This window comes from Ictalurus punctatus, chromosome 22 (assembly GCF_001660625.3).
Source record: "Ictalurus punctatus breed USDA103 chromosome 22, Coco_2.0, whole genome shotgun sequence".
In the NCBI taxonomy this organism is placed as follows: domain Eukaryota; kingdom Metazoa; phylum Chordata; class Actinopteri; order Siluriformes; family Ictaluridae; genus Ictalurus; species Ictalurus punctatus.
In genome coordinates this window covers 10,279,477-10,302,703 of record NC_030437.2, presented here as the reverse complement: position 1 = coordinate 10,302,703, position 23,227 = coordinate 10,279,477, and the positions used below count along the sequence as shown (strand labels likewise).

The 23,227-nt window shown below is 38.5% G+C and overlaps 3 protein-coding genes across 6 annotated transcripts in view; 2 read left to right on the top strand and 1 right to left on the bottom strand.

The window, feature by feature from the left end:
• The first annotated feature begins 86 nt into the window (after positions 1-86).
• On the top strand, positions 87-4,278 carry polr3g (polymerase (RNA) III (DNA directed) polypeptide G). 4 transcript variants are annotated; one of them, XM_047149789.2, is made up of 7 exons: positions 87-416; positions 589-718; positions 954-1,022; positions 1,097-1,156; positions 1,229-1,290; positions 1,583-1,702; positions 4,145-4,278. In XM_047149789.2, the coding sequence occupies exons 1-7, from the start codon at positions 306-308 to the stop codon at positions 4,172-4,174; spliced, it is 582 nt and encodes a 193-aa protein (XP_047005745.1). In that variant the 5' UTR covers positions 87-305; the 3' UTR covers positions 4,175-4,278. The 4 variants fall into 4 exon arrangements, with proteins under 4 accessions (XP_047005745.1, XP_017307770.1, XP_047005744.1 ...); XM_017452281.3 differs by lacking the exon at positions 4,145-4,278 and adding an exon at positions 2,790-3,533; XM_047149788.2 differs by lacking the exon at positions 4,145-4,278 and adding an exon at positions 2,541-2,782.
• On the bottom strand, positions 3,854-10,421 carry lysmd3 (LysM, putative peptidoglycan-binding, domain containing 3). The gene is given in 3 exon segments (NM_001201093.2): positions 3,854-4,781; positions 6,190-6,460; positions 10,371-10,421. Coding segments are annotated over 2 exon segments (930 nt in total). The 5' UTR covers positions 6,454-6,460; positions 10,371-10,421; the 3' UTR covers positions 3,854-4,115.
• Positions 10,422-14,782: 4,361 nt separating this feature from the next.
• adgrv1 (adhesion G protein-coupled receptor V1) overlaps positions 14,783-23,227 on the top strand; it is a 132,206-nt gene continuing 123,761 nt past the window's right edge. Inside the window, exon 1 of the mRNA XM_017452534.3 lies at positions 14,783-14,878. The gene's annotated coding sequence lies outside the window, so the exon portion shown is untranslated. The remainder of the gene's footprint in view (positions 14,879-23,227) is intronic.

Sequence of the window (23,227 nt, the reverse complement as noted above, 5' to 3'; positions counted from 1 at the left end):
CGAGACGGATTAAGCCGAGATACTAGAGCAGGAATGCGTTTGACGGGTGCAGCAAACCGTAATACCACCTTTTCCGTAAGTGGAGCTTGTTGGAAGCTGTGCTAGTGTTACGTAAACAGGAAGTGAATTATTGATTGGGTGAAGATGACAACAAGCCCCGCCCACACCCAGCGCTGAAGAATAAATGACCACCAGGAGCAGTCACCCGCGGCATTCAGGTGCAAAACATTTCACTGTGTAGAAATAAACTGTTTTGTTTTGTAAACAGTATTTTCTATCAGCTGCGGCAAAAAGTAGAGGAAAGCATGGCAGGTAAAGGTAGAGGAGTAGCAGCTTTTACATTCAACATAGAGTCATTGGGAATCACCAGAGGATCCATGCCGGAGACCCAGCGTGGTCCACAGCCCTTGTTTCCTGTGAGTTGTAGAAATTTCTAGTTTGTTTTTGTTTCTTTTTGGCATTTTGAATTTCCTATATCCTAATATTCCAGTATTATGAAATATGGAATGTTTGTTCCCTGTGTATCTTTTTGTGGCCACACAGTGTGATGTACCAGCACTGTTAAACTGTATTTTATGTGTTCAACAGCAAATGGAGTTTAAACCGGTGCCTCTAAAGGCTGGTGAGGATGAAGACTACATGTTAGCTTTGAAACAAGAGATTAGGGGGAGAATGAAAGGCCTACCTTTCAACATAAAGCCGTGCTCAGGCAAAAGTGGTGGGTTGTGCTCTCGCAGATTAAATCACAGTAACACAATGCGCCGTGGCTTTCATTAACAGCACTTACAACTGCTCACTGATCCACACATGGAGCACGTTAAGTGTGTTTTGGATTGGTGTGAGCACCCCTTAGGATATTGGCTTCTTTTTTCATTATGGACTTAAGTGAAAAGATCTAAAATATTTTGAAACAAATAGAAAAAAGTCCTGGTGCTCGTCATTTTGTTTTTCAGATGTAGAACGGTATAAAGAAAAATATGTAAGGGAATGCCAGAAAATTGAGGATGAAGAATGGACACCAGGTAACATCTCTACTATAAGTAGAGCATATGATGTGATTTTGTAATTACACACTTGGCCTAAATTTGTTTTGCAGACTGGAACCGTCTTCCAAAGGAGCTAATGCCCCTAAAGAAGAAAATAAGAAAGAAAGCTGGTAAGTTTATAGATGAATACACATTGCTGCATTTGTATGTCATTTCTAAATTAAATGGAAATTCGTTTACAGATCCTAAGAAACCCAGAAAGGTTTCAAGCAAAGATCAGGAGGCTTTGCTGTCTAAACTAGATGTAAGTTTATGTTGATTTTCCAAGTCATATTTATCACAAAACTACCTTCTTGGAAATGAAATGTTCTTGGCTTTCTAAACGGGCTATAATTGGACCCCTCCTCTGGTGGAGGAAATCCTTTCCATTTAATATACTGGAGAAACACTGAAGGTTTCTAAATTTAATACTTTGTATGCTTCAGTTGTCCAAGTCTGAATTAAATTATTTCTTTTTTATTCATTGGAGATCTTTTAAACCCAAACCTGAAGTAATATATTTGTTCTGTACACATTTTGGCTTGTATATTTTAAAGGAGCTTGAGAAGAAGGGTGATAAATCGGACGATGAAAAGGAAGAGGAAAAGGAAGGGAAAAAGGCTGATCCTGATGAGGAAGAAGTTGAAGGGGAAGAATATGATGAAGAGCTTGAAGAGGTAAAAGAAGGGCTAGATCTTACAAGGAACTCAAATTATTAGGAGTGCTCACTTGGTCAAAAATCATATTATAAATTGAGAAACACATATAACGATTAATAATTTGAGCTTAATTATAAGGAGATGAAGTACGTCCTTTAAAAAAAAAAAACAGTACTTTTACATGCAGTATGTAATCACATTGTAGTCTATTCAGGATTTTGCTGAGTTTTTTTGTGATTGATTGTGGCCAAAAATTGAATTGAATTGGCGAAATTGCAGTTGCATGTAATTGGTTACAACGGTCTTTCGCAGTAACGTTTGTTGTTAAATGAGACCATGTGAATCGAAGGGGGCTTTGTCTGAGTTTGTGTTGTGATGTCACATGACTCATCTGTGGAAAAATCCGCCGTCATTTTGAATGATTGCAATCTTGTGAATATTGCAATGTTTCCATGATGTTGCATTAATTTCTGCTATTGCAGAATCCTGGAGGGACTGATATTTTTACCCAAGGAAAATGGGACATTAAGAAAGTCATGAAATCTATGGAGAAAATACTATGATTAAAATATTATTGTAGAAACAAGTACAAATGAGAATGAATGGGTTTTCAACAATAATTGGTTTTTCCCATTCAATAATTTGAGTTGCTTGGATGGCACAGGAAACAGCCAACGTTATACTAAATGAATATATTGGATAGAGTGCTAGTACAGAACTCCAGAGACAGAGATGGACTTCTTAACTGAGTGTCAAAAATCCAGGAATTTACAGCAAATCTACTTTGAGAATTTTGAGTGTTCATCCTCAAATGTACACTCTCTCACCAAATCTGATTTACTGCTTATTGTATTAGGAGAGCAGAAAGAGAGCAGCACTCTGGCAGCACAGTAAGTTTCGGCCTACAACAGTCTAAGGGATGAATGATGCACATGCACACGAGTAAACTTATAGGAGCATTTGTTTTTGCTCTGTTTGTATGTGATTTTGCTTTGGTGGTACTGTAACTGTCATGCCTATGAAGCTCCTTGATCTGAACTGAAATTCATTATAAAGTGATAAATAATATGCAGATGAGCAACTAAACTTGATATTCTTTTGTCAGGAGAATGATTACATCGATAACTACTTTGAAGATGGTGATGATTACGGAGCAGGCAGCGATGACAATATGGATGAAGCCACATATTAATTTATGATCAGAAGATACTGGGATTCATAGGAGAAAGGGAACTTGTAAAAATATTACTGGAGAAGCATGTGATAATTTAACTATTAAAAACATCCTATATCTGTGTGTTCTTACCTACAAACACAGATTAAAGTACAAAAAAGGCAGTAAAATATAAACTTGTTTATTTTCAACCTGCAACTACATTCTGCAGGTCGAAGGCACATACTGCTCGAATTCATCATTTAACAATAATTGTCATGGGTTAAGAGATTACAACTTTAATTTCCACAAGTATTAAACAGTTCACATCACTTTGTCAAAAGTTAAAGATTTCAGCGTCGTAGTTGGCAAACAGACCTTTCAAACAAAATTAAAAAGAAAGTAGGCAACATTAGCGTCAATACTGTTTTTGCAATTATGAGCATTTTTCCTAGAATAAATTAGCGTGTGTGTACACATCCCTGACGAGAGACGGCAGTCGTCCCGGTGACATTCCGATTACACATTTGTGCTCAACGCTGAGGCAAACGTTTAATGTGGTTTTGTCGAACACTGGGTAAAAACTGTGCAAAACGCATGATGGAAATTGCCTAAAGGCCAGAGTCAATTCCCACTTTGTGCCAAAGCAGTTCCAATGGCACTATTAATGCCCAATTAAGTGCAGTTATGGCATGGCAGCTTGAGACTTGTATCACAGAACAGGTATTTATTTCATTTCAAAAGAAATTCAATATATTTGAACCAAACACGCAGGCGATTCACAACAGGACAGCCCTCATATGAAAAGGTGCACTTAGACCAATAATATCTACAGCTTATTCAATCTTATAACTGATTTATTTATTTATTTTACTTTTAAGAATTGATGGTGATGAGAAATATCTAGACCAATTAAACCAGTCAGCTGTACCATAACTGATTAACACACCATATCAGTTGAATCTTAACACAAAACTTATTGTAATGTTAAAATAATATGCCAGTACCAAGATGGCTTTACTGTGCCTCCATATATTTCACTGAGGATACACTTTTAATCTTCTCCAGAGGCTGACACAAGTCATTTTTGCTTTTATATCTGCAAGTAGCGCACATCAAGCACTTGTTCACGAAATCAATACATCGTCCATAGTGAAGTGGTTCAAAAATATCAAACATGTCCTTTTAAGGTCAAACATTTATCACTAGGAAAGTGGTTTTGTTTGCAAGTCTGTAGAAAAATCCCCAAACTAATACACCGGTCCATGTCATCCCTCTCTATGTCTTCTGTTTCTGTCCCAGCACAGATGCTGGATGTTCAACAGCTGGATGTATGAGGGAATCTTGGTGAGCAACAGCCTTAGCTGCTGGCAGACCAGGCGCAACACCAAGGTTTGAGAGTGTAGGCTCGGACCTGATGGACTCCGTAGTAGTGTGGTGGCTAACGTCCGCTTTCATCAGCACCTCATAGTACAGCAGGTAGAACACCGGCGTGACAATGCCTACCACGAGCATAATGGCTACCGCAGTCCACCACCTCATACCCCAGTCCGCGCCGTAGTATGGGTCCTTCCTTGCTGTTGACCTGCGCTCTGCTTCGCCCTGAACAGGCTGCTGGGAGTTCAGCGAGGACACCACCTCGCTCAGACTGCTTCTGGACGGGTTGGAGTATTTGACCAGAAGCTCAATATCCTTGTCCTTCTCCTGCAGGAAGCACTCCACGCTGTCAGTTGAGGAGGAAGAAGAGGGAGCGGAGTCCGTGTCACCTGCACTCGGCGGGATCTCCAGGACTCTGCGAACGCCGCTAGGCGAGCTCGTTTTGTGGGGGGCCGTGCTGTGTGTTTCCGTGAACAAGCTAAACTTCTTCACAGGGATTTTGATGGACCTCAAGGCGAAGAAGTCCTGCTCTGTCAGGAGATTGTTGGCCCTCTTTAGATCAGCAACCTGAAACAATGCAACAAACCAAGTTACTCACAGCTATCACTATGGATGCATTGATACCATTTTTCCCCCCAGACGCATTATGCTTTTATTACTCTAATACTGATGATGAAATCAGTAACGTACTTAGTATTAACCAATCAGGGCATCAATATTTAAGATATTCAAGATATCAAAATTGGACTACTGCAATGCACTACTCTCAGGCCTCCCAGCCAGCTCCATCAAACCCCTTCAAATGATTCAGAATGCAGCAGCACACCTTGTCCAGCCCAAATGAACCCATGTCACACCCCTCTTCATCTCCCTCTACTGGCTTCCTGTAGCCGCCCGTATCAAATTTAAGGCCGTGATGCTCACGTACAAGACCTTATCTGGAACAGCACCGCCTACCTTAACTCTCCTGAAGGCTTATGTTCCTTCACATAATCTGTGCTCGATTAATGACCGACGCTTAGTAGTGCCTACTCACCGTGGCTCAAGGTCCCGATCCAGAACCTTCACACTATCTGTCCCTCAGTGGTGAAATGAACTTCCAACCTCAATCCGGACCAAGAATCGGTCACTATCTTCAAAATACAGCTAAAGACCCACCTCTTCTGTGAACACCTAACTAACCCCTAAAACACGCAACCCCACATTAACCTTTTTAAAAAAACAAATAAATTTACTCTGGTTCTTACACCTCTACTCTTGCTTTGCTCTCTAGAACTTAATTAAAAGATCTATTATGGTAGCACTACTTGTATTGTTCTCCGCTTGATACATCACTTTGCTTGTATTTCTTCATTTGTAAGTTGCTGTGGATAAAAGCGTCTGCTAAATGAATAAATGTAAATGCAAGATGTTATGCCGTTTAAACGGTATCTTTAATATGGCCAATCTGAGCAGGCAGAGCTGTAGCAATGAGTGTGGCCATTAATAATGAGCGCATGGTGCTGTGAACTGCACCTTGACTCTGGAGCAAAGTGTAGTCCCTGGCAAATGAGGGGTGTGTCTCTGTGTTTGCAGAACTGAAGTGCAGCATTTCTGCATGCTCACTTCACCACTCTGCACTTGCAAATGCCAGAAGTCACAGCACCGTATGCTCATTGCTGCTATCGCCCTGTGTGCTCAGGTCATCTGCTCTCAAGCTCAGTTTTAAAAATACCATTTAAACAGCAGATGTTTTATCATTTTAGTTGTATTGTAGGAATATGGTGTCTTAATCGGATTACGCTGTTTACATGACTCACTACTAATTGGAATATTGCCAAATTCAGATTAATATCAGAATATTGATGCATATAAACATAGTCACTATATTCCATGTTTATCATATCTGTGTGCACGGTCTGCGTTAAATAATCTACCCATGTTACACAGAAAGAAAAAACAACAAAACAAAACTGAGACCATAATGTTAACTTACAGAGCAGAAATACTGAAGTGAAATGCTAATCAATGTGTCTCCCTCCATAACATCCCGCATCACGTAGACAACGTCATCCTTTCGCTCTCTGGAGGTACTGCGCCGGAGCCTCTCCCTGCCTCTGGAGCGGAGCTCGTAGCTCTCGCTATCCTCCTCAGAGCACTCCGTCTCAGAATTGTTTCCGAAGATATAAGTGTGACCCCCAGTTGCAGGCTGCATCGTCGTAGCTGACTGGAAGGCATTGTATTGGTTTCTCCCAGTCATTTTTTCCCTGTTTGCAAAAGCATACAATGTATCAAGGCCATACAATAAACCATAAACACACACATCAGCTGAATTTTATACCCTTACAACAATGGTCAAATCGCATATATACCACAGCACTGTTGAATTCTGGAATCTGATTGGTCTGAAGGTGTTGATTTATTTTCTACAACAGCTGCTCTGACAATAGTGCTACAATAGTACAATAGAATTACAATAGTAATTCCAATCACAAGTTTATATTAATGTGATCATTCTAGTATGTTACTATTTCTTTCCATCATTTCTACTGGTTCCTTTGTAACATAACAAGCTGCAGGGTTTTTTTTGTTATTATTTTATTAACTACAAGACAGACAAAAAAATAATGGCTGTTGAGGGAACAACTGTTATAGTTGCTATTAATATAACAGTAACTAACTTGTTTCACAGAAGTTCTGCAGTACAGGTGCATCTCAAAAATTTATATTGTGGAAAAGTTTTCCTCTAATTTAATTCAAAAAGTGGAACTTTCATATATTCTAGATTAATTACACAAAGTGAAATATTTCAAGCCTTTTTTTATCTTTATGATTACGGCTTATAGCTCATGGAAATCAAAAGTATCCAGTATCTCAAAATATGTACAATACATATATACATAAAATACATATTGATACCCCTGTAAAACAGGAAGTCATGGTTGAACAATTTCCTGTTCCTAGTCACCCAGGTGTACTAAAAATGTAAAATATTAACGGGAATAAATATATTTTTCACATATGAATTCATAGGGGTGCCAATAATTGTTGCACACCTATATTTAACAGACTTTTTTTGGATACACCTGTTTTGTTTGCAATTGTTTGACATATATACAAACAAATGAACTGGACAAACAGTTGTGTTAATGTAAAGTTAGAGTCTGAAGTTTGTGTAACACTCAGTTTGTGGATTTTATTTCAAACAACCAAAAAAAGGCAAATATTTTTATCCAATGAATAAAAAAATAAATCGACCAATTAATGAATTATGAAAATAATCATTAGTTGCAGCCCTAGCTGATTTTTTTTTTTTTATGTTTATAATAATTACAAATGAGAAGTACTGGATGGATGTTGATTTTATGTTTTTTGGGAGGGGTTTTTTTAGTTAATCTTCTTTGTCTATGTAGGCATTAAAGAAAAGTATCGTCAAACTCAGTTTAACTTTGTTATTATATATAATTATAATAACAAAAAAATTATATATCGTCGAAACATTCTCAAGTATTGTGATATGATATTTGTCATATCGCCCAGCCCTACTTGACAGTTAGTACCATGTATTTTTATAATGTTGGTGTGGGACACTTCAATTCTAGAGACCATTTGATTTGACAGGAAATCTGATGAGAATCTGAAGTGCAGAATGATATCGTCAAAATTGTTGATCCGTATTGGTGGTAGAGAGACTACAAATTTTAATGCATATAATCACTTAAATACGGATTTTGTCTTTGTTTTGGAGGACACTAGCTTCTAGATAACCTTAAGGCGAACATATACTAAAAACCACAAAACGTCCATTTTGATTATATAGCAACTTTAACTGCCTGCATCCACTGAGCATTTATCACCTCAGTCTTCCTGACACATCTGCTCTAACTCTGCCAGACTGCTTGGCCAAAGAACTGGCAGTTGTTGTTTTTTTTCACATTTGCTATAAACCAGTTTTAAACACAGATCTAAACTAAACATGGAGAAAAATTTTGTTTCAGAACTCAAATCTGTCATGAATGTTTCATCTCTCTCTCTACACTAAGCTTGAACTTTGTAACTAAAAATGTGAACAAATTTTGAAATGGAAAAATGTATATACTTAGTCTTCTTCAAACTTGGAGAGTGAGTGCTTCATGCCAAAATCTTTGACTTTTCTTTTCAGACTATTTTTCAGTTCATTGTTCCGTAAGAATTGGCTATCTTGTTACAGAACACACCCACAGGTTTTAGCCAAGACAACACAGGAAATGCAAACCTTTGCACTTAGCTCATCAAGAGAGATCTTCCCACTGGGTTTATTCCAGATCTTTGGATTTGAAGTGTTGTCTGCACTGTTTCAAATGTCAGTTCATATATATAAGTTTTGATTTGTGTTTTTAATCCACAGTGACTTGCAAGACAAGCAAACATAACTTTAAAGAGCTGACAGTAAGGTAGAACTGTTTATTCACTAATTGACCAAAAACGAATGGCAGATGAGTTTAGAAATAACACAGGAATCAGTCTGTACAGGATTTCAGGAGTTTTACAGGATTTTTTTTTTTTTTTGGTGATTATTGCAGCCAAAATTGCTTGATTTTCTTGCAGATTTTTTCTAAATCTGTGATACAATTTGCAGAGGGTGTGTGTGTGGAAAACTACTTGAATTGGCAAAATCACAACTGCACAAAATTGTCTTTGTGATGTTTGTTGGTAAATGAGACCTTTTAGTTGTACTCATGTTCGACGCACATGCATCGATGAGGGCTTTGGCTGAATGTGCGTCATGATGACGTCATGTGACACGCCTTGGCCAAAATCTGAGGAAAATCTGCTGTAATTTAAAACAATTGCAAGCTCCTCTGAATATTGTGGAGTCTGCATGATTTTGTGTTCATTGACTGAGGAATAAAAAAAAGTAAATAAAGTGGTTGGCTAAACTCAAAGTCACAATAATAATAATAATAATAATTATTATTATTATTATTACTATTATTATTAAGTAAGGACTAAAACAAGTCAAAGAATGCTGTTATAGGAAAATACTCCACAGCGAGGTGGTGTGATGTGGCCTGATATTTCTTAGTAATTTTACTATCACAATTTGTCATATGATTACATTTATATAAAATATAGTAATGAATGGCAAGTCATGCTTTGTAACTGTTTATAGAAATGTTGTGTCAATTGGTTCCCGTTTATCATTTCTCTTATCGCGGAGTTTCTGTGATTTACATTACTACAACACCTAAACAACACCTACATACCAACGAATCAATCATTTAAAGGCTGTGGTATAAAATTTAATACCAAATAGGTAACACTGCTTTTACTTGAACGATTTCACAACATACAAAGGGCCAAACAGTGTTTATTAATAGATTAACAGTGAAAAGAAAGAATAATACCTACCTTTATAAATATGTTAAACACCCTTTAATAACCTGTAATTACATTTTAGCTTAATTACCTTCATCCACTGAACAGCTGAAATATTTAATCACCTCAGTTTTCCTGATGCACCTGTTCTAACTCTGCCAAAAACTTCAAGTATTCTTCATATATTTATTCATCACAGGTTACAAAGAAGAAGAAAAAGGTACTTCTACACGGAGAGGAAAATATACAGGAGTTAATATGAGAGAATGTGAATTTAAGCCTATTGAGGTCCGCGTTCAAAGTTCAATGTGGGGATAACGTTAGCTGACGTTGTTATAGAAAGAAAAGAAAAGAACAGAACAATAAAATGAAATAAAATACCCACGGAATAACCGAGTTTCTCTAAAATCGAATAATATGCTGGAAACAAAACTCGATCATGTTTGCTGACTGAATCTAAGCGAATCAGCTTCCGTTAGTTTATACAGCTCTTACAGGCCCTCAAACCTGGTAATCCGCATGCCTGTTAACTTCATTACATTTACACCCGGATTAACACCTAATCCTCAGAGAAATATCTAGCCACACACTAGCCACTGGACTTTCTCGCTAACGTCATTAATTCCGTGGTGCAAGTTTACTCTGGCTACACAGCCCCACATCTCTAGCTAGCTTTAGCTAGCATTGCTAGCGTTCGAGAATTTCGCTTAGTTTACTCGCTACCGACAAGCAGGATGATCGATCAGAACATTTCAGCAATAAAACCCGCAATATTCTCAAAAAAGCTGCTGTGAAATAAACAAACAAACAAAAAGGTACCTGATACAGTCAGATGAATTCGCCGGTTTTAGCTAAGCCATTCTTCTCGCTAATCAAAGAGCCGACTATGCGTTTGTTTAGCTAACTAGCTATCTACGCCACGTCAACACAAACCCAGCGTCATGACGTATGAAGCAGTGGGCGGGGCCGTGAAGGTGAGGCGCCGAGGTCAAGCTGCGGGTTTTCAGTAACAGAGGATGTGTGAAGGTGTTACACCAGAGTTTCCCAACCGGGGTGCTGCAGCAACCCTGGGGTACCGTCTGATGAGAGCAGGGGTGCGGTGTAAAAATCCTTCAAACATTTCTAAAATGCTAAAAATGTGTATAAAACATTGAATATATATGATAAATATCTGATGTCTGAAACAGGCTAATAACACAGACACAAAAGGGGGGGGGGGTCATCTATTTTTGTTTTGTTTTGTTTGATTTACTACCTATTTTGTTTTTGTTTTTTTGTTTTTTAATTAAATTTTATTTTTATTTTTAATTTTACAGCACGTCCACTGTAGTGGACCACAGGGCCATTTTAGTTTGAGAAGACAAACTCAGAAAATAAAAAAATTAACAGATTATGGCTGTAGAGTGATATTAATCCAAGATTAAATTCAATTTTAAAAAACAAAACAAAAACAAATGATCATTCTGGATTGCTTCTCTTGCTTGTTATTGCAAGGATGATAGCATATTTTTTGTGTAGCATCCACCTGGTTGATGATATGCGTCCTCCTGCGGCCAACACTTCTGAATCAGGTGGTTCAAAATTGGGGCTTATGAAAAAAAAACTGCAGGAGCAAAGGCTTAACTGTTTGCCAGTGATGTCAAGTGAGTACGACATCCTGCGTCAACTTTATTTTAGGGATTTAATCGAGGAATTCTCTTTGAAGAAGAGCAGGAAGAACCCCCTTTTAGTGCTGAGTGAGATTTCATTCATTTTATTTGCTGGGCTGTTTCTGATTCGTAAAACGATTAATCGATACCATTGTTTCATTTATGTGGATTATTTTTAGCTCATATGGGTTGATTATATTTCTGTATTTCTCTTTATTTTTTATTTGATCAACAAATTTAATGCAAGTGTTCACTATGCGCTCCTTGTTTGAGCATTTTGGCATGTTTATTGTTTGCCGAGTACGATGTGCCTTTAGTCTTTATGGTTCTTTGATTGCGCATTTGATTTATATAGAATATAAAGTGTAATCAATATGTGTAACTACAAAGTTTACTAATATTTGGATATGTTAATAAAGTATAATCTAATATATATAACCAACATTTACAATTATTAGTTAGAAGCATAATCTAAACCCATAGTGCACTTGTTGTGCATTGAGATAGATGACTTCTGTGTCTTACTGAACAGTAATTGTTTTTCTGTATCAGCCTGTACCTTTCTGCACAGCAGGCATAATCTAAAACTATAAAACACTTTCTAACGCGTGACAGTCTAAGTGTGTAAATTTAGAACCTTGTGTTTGTCTAAAGCAGCTTTACTCTGGCAATAAATTAGCAATTAGACATTCACCAGAACTGTGTTTCCAACCAAAGCCCTTTAAGCTTGCAGATCAGTGTCAAAATAAAAGAGAATACTTCCAGGAGGAAGGATACCAGGCTGGGACTAGAGCCAGAAAATAATTCAGGTATAAGGGTGAATTATGGGCCAAAGTAAAAAACCCTGTCCTGATAAAACATTTAAGAAAATACAACTGACAGCGCATGCGCCACACATGTAAGGTATCATATGGATATGAATAATCAATTAAGACAATAGAGATTGGTTTGTTTCTAGAAAGAAAAGGTGAATGCCCCGCCTAGGGATAATTTTACTGCTTCAGAAAAGTATTTAAAGACATGTGTGTGTATGTATAATTCAGACTTTCTGCAGACTGTCTCACTTTATTGTTTCAATAAAGTTTAATTACTTTTTGACATCTACTAACCTTCTGTCTCAGTAGTTTTTTGTTAGGCTGGATTGTTGGCCACGACATATACCAGTTGATGGAATATAACTGGCATATAACTGGGGCTCCAAGGGATGCATTAGCCCCATGCCCCGCAAAGACAACAACAACAACAACAACAATAACAAATGAATGAATATGGGTACACCTACAGGGTACTGTACAGGTTTAAAAGATGTTTCAAAGTGTTTCTGAGCGGTGGCGTTGTCACGAATTAATTCGTAGTGGAGGAGGTGCATAATGAAATATACCAAATAAAATCACCACGTGGTCTTGGGTGGACGCCACACAGTAGGAGTGATGATGGCACTAATTAGTTAATTAATCTGATTTTCCTAAGACACTCAGTCTTGACATGTTAATAACGTTGACATAAAATACATTTACGCACTTCCACTGAAAAATAATAAAACAATCTGCTAGTAGCCTAATGCAAGGGAAATGACATTTTATCTCATAAAAACAGATGTACCCTTAATTTTCTCCTCCATCCGGCACTTAATCGGCTCTCAGCTCGATATATCTGCTCAGAGTGTATCTAGCTGATCAGTAGCTTTCAAACAGGGAAAACGCATGATTCTGATTGGTTAATTTCTCATTATGGCTTAGCTAATAAAATGTTATCTATATGAAACAAATAAATAAATAAAGCGTTTATTAAGCTGATTTTATCATTAACATCATTCTAGAGATACTGTGCATGTTATTTGTTATTTGACATGAATACAATGTTCCCACAGATATGCACTGGGAGCTCTACATCTTCTAACTTCTGTCGTAATATAGCATCTGTCGGTCTATATATGATTATAACACGTACGACTAGGCTACTATTTTCAAGCAAAACTTATTAAACTATTTAAAATTCATTTTCTTAAAATATAAATAAGCACTTCTTCTCGTCTACGAACGAGTCGCAAGTACGTCTTTTATTCCACTGTAATGATGGAAATTTCCACTAGGGGGAGGTATTGGCACACGCTACCTTATACATGTGGGTCCTCTGGAGCTAAGACTATACAGTACAGAGAGAATACAGTAGATCTGAGATAAGATAACAGTTTATTGATCCCAATGTGAAATTAGAGTGTTTCAGCAGCACACATAAGAGATAAGGCAGAAATACATCAATTATAAATAACAAGAATAAAATAAAGATAATGTAAAAATAAATATTGAAAATGTTGAAAAATAAAAGACAAATAGTTTCAATATTTTCAGTATGATTCAATACCTTGAAAAAGTTAAGTGTTGGGAAGTTAGAGAATTTAGGTTGTATTTCCTAGCTCATGCATAGACCACACCTATTGTGGACAACTAATAATAATTAATATCTGATCCAAGTATTTCAGTCATTCATTCATTCACCTTCAGTAACCATTGTATCCTGGTCAGGGCCTTGGAGGATCTGGTCCCTATCCCAGGAACACTGCAGTCCAGATGGAAATACACCTTGGATAGGGTTGGGGATTCGATTCCCACCTCTGCCCTGCGTGTGCAGAGTCTGCATGTTCTCCCTGTGTTTCGGGGGTTTTCTCTGGGTATTCCGGTTTCCTTCCCAGTCTAAAGACATGTATTGTAGGCTGATTGGCATTTCCAAGATGTCAGTAGTGTGTGTGTGTGTGTGTGTGTGTGTGTGTGTGTGTGTGTGTGTGTGTGTGTGTGCGATTGTGCCCTGCCACGGGTGGGGGACTCAGGGCTTCCCCCACCTCCTGCCCTGAGTCCCCTGGGATAGACTCCAGGCTCCCCGTGACCCTGTGTAGGATAAGCAGTAGGCTACAGAAAATGGATGTATGGTTAATAATAATAATAATAATAATAATAATAATAATAATAATAATAATAATAATAATAATTATAATATGTCTGTTCCAACAATGCTTGCATAAAACTAATAAAAATAAAGAATACTTCAAATGATTATCAGTAAGACAGTTACGGACACCTAGCACAGTCAGGGTGGATGAGATTGCGCATTGTGCGCACTGGATGCAAACCTTCACGCGCTCAGAATAATCGGTCGGGAAAGTTTTGAGCTAAAAATTTCCCGTTTCGGGAGTGGTGCACCACAATCTAGTGTCTCTTCCCAAACATCGGGCTGAGTCGGACGCGTCGCTGGGTGGAGCTGTTTGAAGCTGTTTGATGCTAATGCGATTAGCACGTCTCGGTCTGTGAGCAGACGGCGCTGCTGAAGTGCGCTCCGAGTTCAGTCCGGAGAAGCGGCATGGCAGCACGGCTCACACCGAGCACACCACCGCGCTGCATTTATCCCACATTTCCACACAATACCGAGTAAGACACTGCCAAGCATCATTCCTACTCTGTGGCTTATTTGGACTGTATGAAACTTGGCTGTCTCTTTTTTTGTTGTTGTTTATCCTGGACAGAGGCGTTTGGCTGAAGCGCAGTGAGAATGCGTGGATGATCCGTTAGCTCTTACGCGGTGACGGACACGCGCTCCTGCTGGTGTGAAGACCCCCATGCGTGCACGCTGAACTCCGCCGAATCCTCTGTTCTTCACCTCGGGATCGTTAGTACAAGGAATTAGGTGAGTAATAATGATTCATGATCTTATGAAATAGCTGGATGCTGAACAGGTGTTTGAAGAGGAATGCACTTTGTGAGCAGCGCATCACGTCATCATTCCTGTTTCACTAACCATGTGCAACACGTAGTAAAGCAGGAGCTCTGCCCCTGCATCCTGTCTGAACAGACAACAGACTGGACGCATTCTTATCATCTAATCCTGCACTGCATTCTTATCATATAGCCTAATGCTCTCAGTGACAAGTAAGCTTCAATTTAGGGTTCATAACGCGTTTATAAACAATAGTAGATGCACGTGATTGTCTGGTGTGCATGATATGCATCGTTCTTTCGTTCTATCTTTCTTTTTTCTTTCTGTTCTTTTACGCAGCATAGGAAATGAAGTCTTACAGTAAAGGTATATAAACAGGTGTGTCATTGAGCTCGAGTGATTTTGTTATGAGTGTAACTTTGCGGAAAGAAACCCCTGGCGAGGCGCGTGAACCCGAGAAACATAATAATATTGGTGATGGAAGGCCATCTGATTGGCGTTTCCATGGTTACTCGGCGGCGCCCTTGCGGGAACGGTGCGCTTTGTGCGTCTCTCCCCCGCGCGCCCATTCAACTGAAACAACAGGGGACCTCCTTTAAAAAAACACTCAATTGTCAAACCTTAAACCGTTTAGGTAATCTCGAGGCGTTTTGATTTACCCACGCGGAAGAGTGTTATGTAATCCACTGAACGACTTTATGAACATGTACCTGTTTTCCACACAGGGTTTGAGGCGGCTTCTCTTTGTCCCGTTTCCTCCATTTTAGAGTGATTTACGCGGTAGTGTCATCCTAATAGCTGCGCGCGGGGGCAGGACTCGAGGTCATAGGTCACAATGGTTCCTTATCACTTTTTTTAAAGACCAGTTACGGATTTTTTTTCAGCGTTTGACAGAAATGTCTGGTTAAATCTTTCTAGATACACTAAGGGGGATTTTATTTCACGGTTCTTTCTTAAAAACAACCCTTTATTTAAGTTAGACTTGTTAGCTCATATTGTGCACAAATCATCAGCACTTTTAAAGTTGTTTTTCCACAATTCTCTATTGCTGTTAAATACATCATTCACCTGCTTGTCCCCTGTCCTCCAGCTATCACTGAATAACAATATGAGCTTGTTGTACGTTGACTACTGTTTCTATAATGGTTGGTAGCATGTGGTGATTGTACCTATGAACCTCTGCTGTGATCATAAAGATTGTCCTGTGCTCATCCCAGAAGTTCTCTTTACAATATGCTCACACTGAACATACTTTCAACACACTTGTTTGACTTTTTTATGTTAAAAAAAAAAAAGTAATGATTTATAATCCCATTATTCAGTGTCACCCAGAAAGAAAGGAAAAAAAACTTTTGAGTTTGGGTTTGGGATCTACATCTACATCCAGATTTGTGTAAATCTGCTTTGTGGCAACATATAATGATAATGAGTCTTTATTGGTCATATATACAGTAGAGCACAGGGAAATTGTTTTCTTCGCATACCCCAGCCTGTCAGGAAGCTGGGGTCAGAGTGCAGGGTCAGCCATACAGTAAATATATCAGTTGATTTTTTTGATAACTACATGACTCAAATAATTTACCAATTTTGATAAAGCTATGGCAACATACGGTATATAGATAGGCCTACCATACAATGTTTAGTAGCCTATATCTGTCACAGTGAAGTAAGTGGAGGACCTGGCTCGAAAGTACTCAAAAAAAAAAAAGACCAAATACCAATACATATTAAACCACAGTGCTACTTGAAGGACATAGTAGGTTCGTGTTAATATGCCTTCGGGGGAGAATTAGATAATATATTCAGTCTATGTAGTTTATTCATTTGATTCTGTGGTGGAGTTTTTACTAGCAAGCAGCATGGGTTGTGAGATGAAAGAACATTTAAGTGGCTGGCTTTATTTTCTCAAAACATCAGTTATTTTGGCTTTTAGTTTTTCAGAAAGTCATGAGTTCAAAGCAAGACCCGTAACCCTCTACTGCACGATTGTATCTTGTCTCAGTTGTATGTGACTTTGAATAAAATCATCAGCCAATTATATATATGTGTGTGTGTGTGTGTGTGTGTGTGTGTGTGTGTGTGTGTGTGTGTGTGTATGTGTGTGTGTGTGTATAAAACTTTTATTTATTTTCCAAAATGATGAACAGCTGCTGTTCTTAAAATTAAGGAGAAGGTGGGCACCAGTTTATTAGCTTTTAACAGGTGGTTAGCATCACTGCTCCATCGTATGGGTTGAAACAAATGACTTAATGTTAGTGAAATTCAATTTATTAGCAATAACATTGTGCTAGCTTGTTACCTACTGTTGTCATTGGTTGTAATCATGCACTTCTTCTACAACATGTATTTATGTATATATTATTCATTACTGTATTAAATAACTACACACTATTTCTCGGTTTGTCTTGAGCCATTGAGTTACACTTTTGTGCTGTAGCCAAAGTGTGACACGCCATATACAGCACTCCCATTGATGAGGTGCTAAGACTCTGATTGATGTTTGTGGGACATAAACAGACTACACAAGGACCACACATGATGGAAGAGCAGCAGGTGTACTGAAACAAAAGAAAGAGTCGTCCACACAGCGCAGTTGCGCAAGCTAAGCTAATGGCTCCTCTGCACTCGCTGTGGTTTGGGCTGCCTTTTACTCAGGCTAGTGTAAGCTCCAGCACTGTGGAGGACAACAGAAATTTCTATATAATGTCTTACATATTCACCAAGCTGACTTTCAGTCTCATCGCCACCTCCATTATCCTTTCATACATCGTCTACATGTTTTGTTTCTTTCGTGCTAGTTTGGTTAATCCATATGTTTAAGTCGTTACTTGAGGAAAATTAAAAGTGAGGCTAAATGTGACATCTGTTCAGTTTTATTCTTGACATTTATGAGCAAAATAGGAAGGCCATTTTTCCTAGAGAAATGATAAAATCATACTTAAGTCATATCTCTCCTGCGTCATATCTTTACACTCTATAAAATCATATCTACATATATCTCTACACACTTATTAATTTAAGCCTTCACACGTGCATTTATGGCCACATGCCTATTTAATAATGTAGTATAATAGTATAATAGTCATAGTAGTATCATAGTATCAAATTACTTTTTCTTTTTCCCCCACATTAATCAAACTCAAGATGACACCTTGTCAATCTCTGATGTAATGAGTATGCATTGATGAATAAACGACGCAAAACCTCTCACAGCCCTACAATTAACAATTCAGAAACTGACCGCACTTTCAAGTTGGCATTAGTTCCAGTCTGGTTGAGATTTCCACACCTTCTGAACCAACATAGCAGGGTTCCAATCTGGATCCTCCTTTCCCACCAGATTGGGGCCTCCACTAAAACAAAGTGGCCACGCAAGGCGCTGAGCTCTGGGGAGAGGATGAATTCAGTTGGTGAAAACGCTCCACAAAGACTTCGCACCCAGAGCAGAATGGCGACGCAGTGGGAATATGCCACTGAGCTTTACTCTGCATCTCGTGGTTGAATACACATGCAGGATTTTGTATGAAATATGTATATGATGAATGTTAATTGCTTGACTCCTGAAGAGTTGTCAGTATCATTTTTATACCTTTCATACAAAAACCCGGGTCATGCTGGCAATCACAGACCATACCACAGCAATTTCCTTTCCTTAAGACAGCACACTTTCAATAATTTTATTTTCCCATGTGCCTTTTAAAATCTTTTAAAAGCTGTTTTATTTTAGAAAGTGTATATATAACTCAATATATTAGATAAAGTTTCTTCCTGAAACAGTTAAGTGAAGTTCAAAGAAACAAGAAATCATTATACGTAGCTGATCAGATTAATTAACTGTATAATAAAGAGTTTGATTTTGGACCCCAAAAGGACCCAAAGTTGTTCTCCCAGAAAATGTATGTCTGATTTAAAAGAAAAAGCATAGGGAAAAATTAAAATACTGGGAACATTAAGTGAAGAGATCTTTTTCAATCCCTATTTTATGAGTTAATTTTAAGCAATAGTTACTGAGTTTGTGTAGCGACCTGAAGAATTGCTTTAAAATATTTGTGAAAGGTCCAGTAAAGCATTTTATACAAATTAGTTTCCACATACAAAATCTTAGAAAACCTAATCATTCATCTTTGACTAGCTTTTTACATATCTTTACTGAAATCATTTATAAAGTTTATTTGGAAAAATATTTCACTCTAAGTTTAGTTAAAGTCAGAAAACAAAAAGAAAAGTTATAAAATGACAGAAACACTGATTTCACTGCATTCCTTTAGTAAGATTAATAGAACAGAAAGTTTTAAGCTAACAACTTAGTATAACTTAGAAATATAACGTTAAAAAAATGTTAGCAAACTTCGAAAAAGAACTTCTAATTCGAGACACTGTTCCCTTTGCTCTCCTCCAGCAATCATTCAAATCTTATGAAGCAACATTTCATGATACTTACTAACTGATTGCATATCAGTCATGTTTTTCAATAACGTGGAGTTTGTCCGTTAAGTTTCATACAAAAACATAGCAATGAAAATATAACTATAAATGAATATACATATAAAAATTCAATATACATCTAATTAATGAACTTGTAAACAGAAAGAAAGAAAACAAGGCAATTTGGTTTTTATATGGTGTGCCCTGAATTTTCATTTTGGGGCATCATCAAAAAAAAAATAAATAAATAAAAATAAAAGATCTTATTTACCTGGAGCACTGAACTGTGACCTGTAACATCGGTTGAAATGAGTCCATGTCCAGCAGCAAGCAGTATTTCTGTTGAGCGTGATCACAAGTCTTTACTCATAGTAAATAAACAGGTCATGTTTATTTGCTTTCCCTTGTCTTTCTTTCTTTTGTATTTCTGGGAATCAAAATGTTTTCCTAACATTTCTGGTCTATGCACACAGTTACATTTTACATATTTGGCTGAAGTATTTATCCAAAGCGACTTAGAATTGAGACAGGATACAGCTGAGAAGTTCTACCATTGATCTAACAGTAACAGTGGCATCTTGGTGGTGCTGGGATTTGAACTCACAACCTTCTGATCAGTGGTACTTTTGGTGGTTATTTTGGTGGGTACCTTAGCAAATTTCCCTTTCAGGAATTAAAAGGACACTAATATTTTCAACATAATTAAAGTATAAATAAATCCAGGTCTAGGGCAGCACAGTGGTGCAGCAGGTACTGTAGCATTTCCACCTCATAGCTCAAGGGTTTCCGGTTTGATCCTGATCTCTGGTTACTGTCTGTGTGGAGTTTCTGTGCATGTGTTTCCTCTGGGTTCTTCAACTCCCAAAACATGCCAGTAGTTTGATCGGCTACACTAAATAAGTAGGTGTGAATGAACATGTAAATGAGTGTGTATATATGTGTGTGTGTGTGTGTGTGTGTGTGTGTGTGTGTGTGTGTGTGTGTGTGCATGTTGCACTGCAATGGACTGGTATCCCATCCAGTGTATTCCTGCCGCGCACCCAGTGTTTCTGGGATAGCCTCCAAATCCACCATGACCCTGACGGATAAAGCTAAAGATGAATGAATAATGGGAGTCTGGATGTACACTTCTGAAACACATTTGTACTTGCTTTTCTTCACTCTTCTCTATCATGTTCTAATGCAAACCTCATAGTTGAAATGATTTAGCTGGATTTCAAGGTAAGTCGCAGGGGGTCACTATCCTCTTTTATATAGAACCCTAACAGTAGCAGGTATCCTAATGCAATGGAGTGATGCGGGGGTCACAAATCTATAAAGCTGAACTTGTTCTAGCTCAAATCGTCATTTTCTCTTTTCATTTACTTCCCCATCACAGGGATAAGGGCATTATCCCTTAAGCCGCAAGAGGTAAGTTTGGTAGTGAAGGGTACAAACAGCAGTGATTTGGAAGCCTGCAAGTATGGATGGAGGGCTCAGGGATTAGCGCACCACAAAACGAAACTGTTATGAATCCACATAGATACACAGTAAGCTCAAAGGAGAGGTTGGCTTCTTTCTTTCTCTGGCTTTGTCCCTTTTTTTGCCGTGGTATCCACAGCCACTCTTTCTCCATCCTTTCTCTATGGCTCTTTCTTCTTCCCACCACGAGAAAGGTTTCTCCCCATTGTGTTTCGTCATGGTGAAAGAATTTCTGAAGTGGAAGGATTTGAACTGAATCCGGGATCATGCAAAGACCTGCGCTGACCAGCAAGTGCTGAATTCAGTGCTGCCGCCTCCTCTGACAACACATGTTAACACAGTGGATGACCAGATTTATAGAACGGGATAGTCATTACTGGTGAGTCAGACTAAATGACAAAACAGGTGATGGCATTTTGAGGCAATAAAGGAGTGTTGACTTTCCTTAGTCATCGAGAAGTTATCCCTGAGTTTAAATCAGATCAGAGGGCTCCGTTTGCTCAGGCATTTTTTCCCATCCTCAATCCAGCCATCTGTCTGAGCGCTGGCACTCTCGCCAGATTGAAGAGACCACGGTAGGAATTTCCCACACCTCTCCTCTGCTGAAGGGGTCTTGGAGGGGAGACGGAGTGAGAGAAAGAGACCTAACTGTCTGAATGGGGGTTTGATTCGGTCTAGGAGGAGTTCTCGTGTGGAAAAAAAGGGGCGTTGGAGTGGAAAAAAAAAAGAAAAACAATGTTGCAAGAAAAGAAAGAACACAACAGTGAGATTCATGGTTTAAAAAAGAAGGAAAAAAGTCTGCACGTTTTTGTATGGTGGTCAGTGAATCGAGTGGTCCCTTCTACTCCGCTGATTCTCTCTGTCTCTCTCACCAGACGCTCATACACACACACACACACACACACACACACACACACACATACACTCCACACCCATCGCTTCTGTGTGTGCAGCTACAAAGAAAGGCAATTAGCATTTCAGCCAGGCTCAACTGGCTATGTCTGATGAAGTAATAAGCTTTATAATTTGTTTTTTTTTTTCCTCATGCAGGCTGCCATTTGGGAGGCTGGCCCTCGTTTAATCCTATAAAAGTAGTTTTCTCTTCCCTTCCAGACATTGTTTGTCACAATAGCTAATCAGTCATGGAGCTCTGCGGCTCCAGGAGCATTCGCAATGTGAAATTCAATGGGACCCTTTCTTGTGTTCGCAGCTCACAAATTGAGAGCAAAGAAAAGTCATTGTGTTTTTGGGAACAAGAATAGGAGATGCCTTTGGAACAAGCCGAATTGTGCAGAGAGCAAACTAGAGATAATCTCTTCAAAATGTAGCCTATATTTCTCCCATTTCCCTTCACTCTTTGGCCAGTGCAGACTTGATTGGCATTTAGTCCTTTACAAAGGAGGAGAAACACTTGGATAAAAAGTACCATATGACGATATATGAAAGAGTTGTGCATGCATTTCTAGAAAAGATTTTTGTTCTCTTTCCTCCCTCTTTATGCCCCTCAAACAGAACGACATCTGCTCCCACTCAAACCTCTCAGCACTCCCCGTATTCAAACGTACACAAACACGCACAAATGCACTCACACTTTTTTTTTTCACTTGCACTCTAATTCTAGGTTCTCTATATGGTCCAAAAATAAGAATGCCTTGGGCAGGGTTCTGCCAAATTAGTGTCTAAACGATGAAAACTGAGGGGTTTCAAAAAATCCTTCACTGGTTTAATGATGATGTTTTAGCCATAGTCCCTTATTAAATTTCTTAATTTCCCCCAACCTCAAGATGCCCAGGACAGCAACTTACCTAAAAATACTTTAGGTGAAGCGTGAGTGGCAATTATTGGCTTCCGAGCCCTCCATACAGTTCAGCTTTGAGGGTTGCCAGAGCCCCCCAAATGAGACTGGTTACTGAGGCAACAGAGCATGTCATGAGAAATGAGTGTCTTATTTTTGTTACATATCCAAGAGTTAGTGTACCAATGTTTTCATGTGGTGTGGTTTCCATCACGCAGATTTCTAATAAGAGCATGAGAAAACCTGGATGGAAATAAGAGAATGAAAAAGGCCTAGATATCACATAGGTTGAGGGAATTGAGGTGGTATGTTGGCAACAGAGGTCTCAATATCTATAGAATTGTGGCTGAAAAGCCCATTCACCGAAGGGGAAAGGGCATGCCATTTGTTAAAAAATGAGCAGTTCCCTTCATTAGTGGTTATTTTCACCTTGCGCTGACTTTGTCTAGGTGAATTTTTGACCTGTGAATTCACAAGGCAGCGTCATCTGAGCCGGTAATAAACAAGAAGGCGGGACCGTGGTCTCATTGGTCAGTAAATAAGTGAGGAGCTGCTTACTATTAAATAGTAGTCACACCAGACATTTGCCTTGCTGCTTTTTTTGTACTGTTGCTTGGCGCACATCTCTGGGAAAAAGG

Excerpts from the sequence above, each read along its gene's own strand:
- polr3g (XM_017452281.3), top strand. The coding sequence starts at position 306 with ATGGCAGGTAAAGGTAGAGGAGTAGCAGCTTTTACATTCAACATAGAG. Across the intron at positions 719-953 it reads GCCGTGCTCAGGCAAAAGTG|ATGTAGAACGGTATAAAGAA; the intron begins GTGGGTTGTGCT and ends TTTGTTTTTCAG. Across the intron at positions 1,703-2,789 it reads ATGATGAAGAGCTTGAAGAG|GAGAATGATTACATCGATAA; the intron begins GTAAAAGAAGGG and ends TTCTTTTGTCAG.